Raw genomic sequence first — 6,248 nt, forward strand, 5'->3', positions numbered from 1 at the left:
TTGATATTGGGTTGGTTGTATTGTATATGTGATTTGTATCTATAAATGGTGATGTAAGATTTGAATCTGTGGCATTGCACATTGGCCTACTGCAAATTATTCATTCCTCCTATGTTTGCAACTGCAAATTTGTCGCCAATAATGCATGTTTGTATATCTCGTAGTTTGATATTGACATTAATTGTGTGTTTTTGTTGTGTATTGGATTTTGAAATGGAACCGACCAAATGTGGGGAGGTTGTTTTTGTAGCATCCCCAAATTTGTTCCTATTTTCAATGTGTCTTTTTCAATAAACCCTAATTTGTGTATTGTAGTTTTTCAGATTTTGTATTTTTGGCTCAACCATATATAGATGACCCAGCTATGAAAATCTTGGATTGTAGTTGTCCAAGAATGATTTTTGGGGGTGTACTATTATTCTATAATAATTGAATTAAATCAGTACTAGAGATTTAAGGAGAGGGAGAGGGAATTATGAATGAAAGAGATGTTGTAGTGGGATTGATGATTGATTACACTAATAAATCAAAAATTAAATTAAATGGGTGGCATGCAGTCCTAACTCTAATATAAGGAATAATGAAATTATTATAACTAGTCTTATCAACATGTTATCACCAAAAAACCTGTATCATTAGATTAAAACTGAAAGTATTCAAAACTTAAAATAGGAAAGTGTTTTGGGATGGGCATAAAATAGAAGTATTAGGTGTTTGGAGCACATGGTGAACACTAATTAATAGTGAAGGAAATGGGTACAATATATTTGCATGAGCAGAATTAGATGAGAATATGAATTATATAATCATATATAGTGTTGGGCACTTAATTTGGTCTGAGGTAGTGGGCCCCATGGCCATATCACTATCAAATTGAAATTGCGCATTTATAATTTCGTGGGTGGATTATTAGCTAAGTACTAATTAATGTGCTTATATTATATTTACAGTGGCCACTTATTCAAATTCTGACAAACTTAATAATATATATCTACTCAAAGAGAAGAAAAATATAGAACGAATATTGTAATTTCATCTAAAATACTTAATAGATTAATTTTTAAACTAATGCATAGACTTCAAGACAAACTTAATCATACCATAACAATAACATTGATACATACCTAACATACGATTAAGTTCATATAAAATCTCTTAAATTACTCTAACATAGTCATCAAACACACTTTTAATTTTTATAGAATTAAATAACATAAAAATGTTGAAAATCAGAAGACGATGGGATGGATCATCCTTGTAGAGCACGCATGTCGGAAGAGAATGTTTGTAGTGGGCTCCACTTTTCTCCATTATACAAACTCCAAGTTTTAGTTTTGCCACGTCACCATGTTTGTCGGCAAACGACATTAGCTTTGGCAAAACTTTTGAATAAAATACTCTCTATTTTCCTCTTTAGAATTGATTATAGTTATTACCATAAAATGATGCGTATACAATAAACTGATAAAAATATCATTACCTAAAACTAAGCTGATTAGAAGCCTTGAGTATTTGCAAACAAATGTAAAATACACAAGCAAAGTTTATGCATGTGGATCAATTAACCATATATAAACTACTACCATAAATCAAATGGAATATTTTTCTTTTCCATGTAGACTGATGTAGATGTAGTGGTTTCAGATGATATTACATCATTTTAATGTAAATCATATGGTACAAACTACTAAGTATAATGTAAAAAAAGATGTCCAATTGTTTGAATTTTGTGATCAATGAAGATCGATTGATTCGAGTACCCTTCGGGCTTGATGCTGCAATGCTGTAAGTCTTTGCTCTAGGTCCGGAGTTGTTCCGAGCTGAGTCAGTGCCCATATTAAAGAGGCGGATTTTTCGCCTAGGTATTGCCTTATTTCGTCGTGAATGGTCATCATCGGGGGTGTGTCCCTACCGTTGACATGCCCGATAAGTAGCAACAGAAATTCACCGCATTTCAACCTGATCGTATAACGATAGAAATCATGCAACTGAAACAATATGATCAAATTGGGAGATTGGTGATAGACATAAGGATACCTTAGATTTTCCTCTACTTGTGTATCTTTTATAAGAAGGGCAACTTCCTCTATGCCATTGCATTCTTCAAAATCCTGCCATGTAAATCGTATGAAACACTCGAGGTTCAGAAACGCGCTACCAAATGTATATTACCAAAGACGATGTGAGGCAGAGAGGAAAAGATTTACTGTGATTCACATTCCAAGCTTATACGAGGCAGTAAGAGATTACCATTTGATTAGAAGATGAATCCACCATGATTGCAACCAAGGCGTCAAGGCATGCACCTTGCTTGAGTACTCCACGAGTTGACAAGATATTCATCAGGACCTACCAAACATGAATGGAAGTAGAACTCTGCATTAGCAAAAGCAACAAGAAATATACTCCATACAAGGATCAAAAGTTGCTAGTAGATTGCAGAATCTTTAAATGGCATACAAAAACTGTCAACACGGTGACACTGACAAGTTGGCATTATTTAAAGATGGATTTCCATATAACATACAGCGATTGCCTTGTGTTTATGAGCCAAGATTGTGCTCTCACGATGAAGAAGGCAGCAACCTTCAAGAACTCGTAGTGCAATAGCCACTTCAGCATCCGTAGCCGGGCTACTTATCTTCATGGGTTCCACGGAGAAGATATGATTCAAATTAGCTACCGACTGGTCCTCAACCTCTTTAAGGCTGTGTTGGAACAGAACCGGCACCACTGTTACACGAAAACTCAACTGTCACCATATCTAGTTTACAAGAGAAAGACAGGATCGAGTTGGGATACTTGTACATGGCATTCAGTGAAAACATTGAAGAGATACAAGATGATACTAAGTATAAAGTCCAATGAATGTAAGAAGAAGCAAAATGTTTATGACATATTGCTCCACTGGATATTAAGTTCAAGTTTGCTTAAACACATTAAACAGTGGTTGCTAGCAATAAAAGTGTAAAACATAGAACAGAGCCGAATTCAGCATCAAACTCGATCCTGACTACATTGCTAATCCACATAAACACAGTCTACATGAGTTTGCTTCAACGCATCGAACAATGTTTGCTAGCAATTAATGAGTAGAACGCAGATTAGATCATTAAACCTGATAAGTAGATTGCAAATTGACATAAACACAATCTATACGACTACGAGATTGCTTAAAGCCTTAAACACATTGAACATGCTAGCAATCAATGAGTAAAACGCAAAATTGATCATCAAACGCTGATAAGTAGATTGCAAATCCACATAAACACAATCTATACGAGATTGCTTAAATACATTGAACAATGTTTACTGGCAATTAATGAGAAACGCAAAATTGATCATCAAAACCTAATAAGTAGATTGCGAATCCACATAAACACAATCTATACGAGTTTTGCCAGCAATTAATGAGTAAAACACAAAATTGATCATCAAACCCTAATAACTACTCTGGATCGCAAATCTAAGCACAGGACAGAGCATCGATGAATTGAAGAGCTAAATCTGTTGGGTAAGAACCTTGGAGTGCGGAAACGGATTGAGAGTGGCAAAAGAGATTGATGGTGTCATCGGAGTGAGCAACGGATCGGAGGAACTTGAGAATGCTGCGGAGACCGCGGATTCGGAGGAAGGAGAACTCAGATCTCGCCTCGCGTAAGCCGGTGCGGAGGGCGAGGGTGATTTCGCGATACAGCCGCTGCTTGTCGAGAGATTTCACCAGCTCTACAACCGGCGACTGCTGCTCCGCCTCCGCCTCCGCCTTCACGGCCTCGCTCCAAAACGGTTTTTTCAGGTACATCGAATGCCAGTAATTTCTACGGCAAATAAATGGCCAGAAATTCAAATAACACAAAATTATGTCACTTTTGAATCAAACAGATTTGCAATCTTCGATTTAATCACAATGAAAGTGTAATCCAACCAAAAAAATTGCAGGAAATGCCTAATTATTTATGAGAAATTTCGGAAAAAGGGTTTAATTTCGCAAGCCTTTCGAAATTTAGGATTAAATTCGCTAACCTTTCGATATATAGGATCGTGACATGCGAATATTTCAGAAGAAAGGATTTTCGATTTTTTATCCATTTTTTCTTCTTATTTTTGCTCTTATAATATTTATAAATAGACTAAATTACCCCTAATATTTTTGCTCCAATTTTCACATTTTTTGCTCCAATAATTTTATTTCCACCAGATTTAAAAAAATCACGGCTAATCACCGCTAGTCCACCATCATCCTCCTCCTCCCATTCTCCCTCCACCCTCCTCCTAGATTATACATTTATACTCATCTTCGCCGTCGCCAGTCCGCCTGAAATACCGATGGTTCACCGCTGCTGCGGCCGCCGTCGTCCTCTCTGTATTCACCAGCCTTCACTTTCCGCCTCTGTCCCTCAAATCCCTAACTGCGATGCAACCATCGTCCAACATTTCAGACTCGCGAATCCACCGACTGGCTGTACTGTGGCGCCGACCAAATCGAGGTTGAGTTGAGCTCGCCCAAGGCCGTCGTTGGTCGCGCTCAAGGCTCTTGCCGAATTTGCATTGTCCCCGCCTAGCTGCTGTTGTGCGTGCTTCGCGCCGCCAGTTCCTCCTTCAACAGTCCCATAAATTTCTCCGCCTCTTCTCCACTGTTGGTTGAATGTGGAATGTGATTGGGTTATACTGAATCTCTAATTGGATTTGTGATTTGCCTATCAGTTCCTATTTTTTCCTATTTTTTAAGATGTTATGGATGGCCTGATTTTGTTAAAACATAATTGGAGTTGCTGAGTTCTGCAATCTGATGCAAAATGGAGAAATGGAGGTGTACACAGGAATTCAAAAGAAAATTGGAGTATAAATATTAGGGGTAATTTAGTCTATTTATAAATATTATAAAAGGAAAAATAAGAAATGAGAAGAAAAAAATGGATAAAAAATCGAAAATCCCTTCTTCCGAAAAATTTGCATGCCACGATCCCATATATCGAAAGGTTAGTGAATTTAATCCTAAATTTCGAAAGGCTTGCGAAATTAAACCCTTTTTCCGAAATCTCTCATTATTTATGCTGATTAACGGGGGCTAATTACAATCTACATACAAAATGTTTCATCTAATGTTTTAATTGAGTACAAAATATTTTAAGTTAACAAATATCATACAAAAAGTTTGATTAGTGTTACGGATGAGTACATTGCATCTAAAAATCAATAACACTATTACTTTTTCTTATTTTCCACCAAAATTGTGCCCTAAAAAACATGATATTATTTCTCTAAATAATACCTTATGCATTGTCATATGGGCATTTTATTTAACAATGAATTCACATTTAACTTTCGGCTAATATTTGTAGCTAATTTTAGAGTCGAAAGGATGAAAAATAAGAAAAAGTAACGATGTTAGTGATTTTTAGACAGAATGTACTAATTTGCAACAATAATCAAACTTTTTGTATGATATTTATTAACTTAAAACAATTTGTACTCAATTGAAACATTGGTGAAACATTTCGTATGTAAAGTGTAATTATCCCGATTACCGGTCAACTAAAACAATAGGTGAGAGTAGAAATAAATAAACAAATATATTTTAAAGCATTTTTGCGATCCTAATATTAGCTAATATAATGAACTTAAGGTGCTTCGATTTTTCATGTATACTATAAATTTTAATTGCTAAAATTATTAAAAGATATCCTAAATTCAATATTAGAGGCAAGTTCTTTCTTTATTTTTTGAAAATTATTTCAAATTATACCGCAAGCCCGCCAAGTAAATTCACAATTACCAAAGAGGGTAAAAGGTGGTTTCGGTTTCGTTTAAGTGGTTTTTACTTGATTTTAGCATTTTTATTTTTTATTTTCAATGTCTTTCACGATTTCCCAAACTTTTTGCAATTTATTTAAAAAACGACGTTTAATCGCTACGTTTTTAATTATGAAACCAAATCGATATGCCAGTTTCATTCTGTCTATAATAGATGGTTATGGTTCCCCAACCTATGCAAGGGCAAGGATCCTCCGTCATGCGAAAGATTGTTCCAGTTAGGTGGCTTTTGTACGGTTTTAGCATATTTATGTCTGGATTTTCAATGTTTTTTTCACGATTCTCCCATTTTTTTGCGATTTGTTCAAAACTGAAATTTAATTGCTAGTCATGGTTTCAAATTGTTCTTGTTTCCTTCTTTGAATTATGATTATTCCCTTTGATAAACAGGGGCAAAAGAAAAGTGGAGGATAAACAAAATGTCAATTTATGAC

General features: G+C 35.4%; 1 protein-coding gene across 1 annotated transcript; it reads right to left on the minus strand.

The window, feature by feature from the left end:
• Positions 1-1,589: 1,589 nt before the first annotated feature.
• Positions 1,590-3,964, minus strand: LOC125212545 (uncharacterized). The gene is made up of 5 exons (XM_048112748.2): positions 3,523-3,964; positions 2,528-2,733; positions 2,251-2,349; positions 2,038-2,111; positions 1,590-1,959 (listed from the first exon to the last, which is right to left on the minus strand). The coding sequence occupies exons 1-5, from the start codon at positions 3,800-3,802 to the stop codon at positions 1,734-1,736; spliced, it is 885 nt and encodes a 294-aa protein (XP_047968705.2). The 5' UTR covers positions 3,803-3,964; the 3' UTR covers positions 1,590-1,733.
• Between the last annotated feature and the right edge of the window lie 2,284 nt (positions 3,965-6,248).

Source organism: Salvia hispanica, chromosome 3, assembly GCF_029641045.1.
Source record: "Salvia hispanica isolate PSC_SH4W2 chromosome 3, Shi_PSC_v1, whole genome shotgun sequence".
NCBI lineage: Eukaryota > Viridiplantae > Streptophyta > Magnoliopsida > Lamiales > Lamiaceae > Salvia > Salvia hispanica.

What these genes read in the sequence shown, in the direction of transcription:
- LOC125212545 (XM_048112748.2), bottom strand. Translation starts at nt 3,802, where the DNA reads ATGTACCTGAAAAAACCGTTTTGGAGCGAGGCCGTGAAGGCGGAGGCG. An exon ending in ATTCATCTTCTAATCAAATG is followed by an intron (nt 2,112 to 2,250) that starts GTAATCTCTTAC and finishes TTTACATGGCAG; the next exon opens with GATTTTGAAGAATGCAATGG. An exon ending in CAAGTAGAGGAAAATCTAAG is followed by an intron (nt 1,960 to 2,037) that starts GTATCCTTATGT and finishes TTATACGATCAG; the next exon opens with GTTGAAATGCGGTGAATTTC.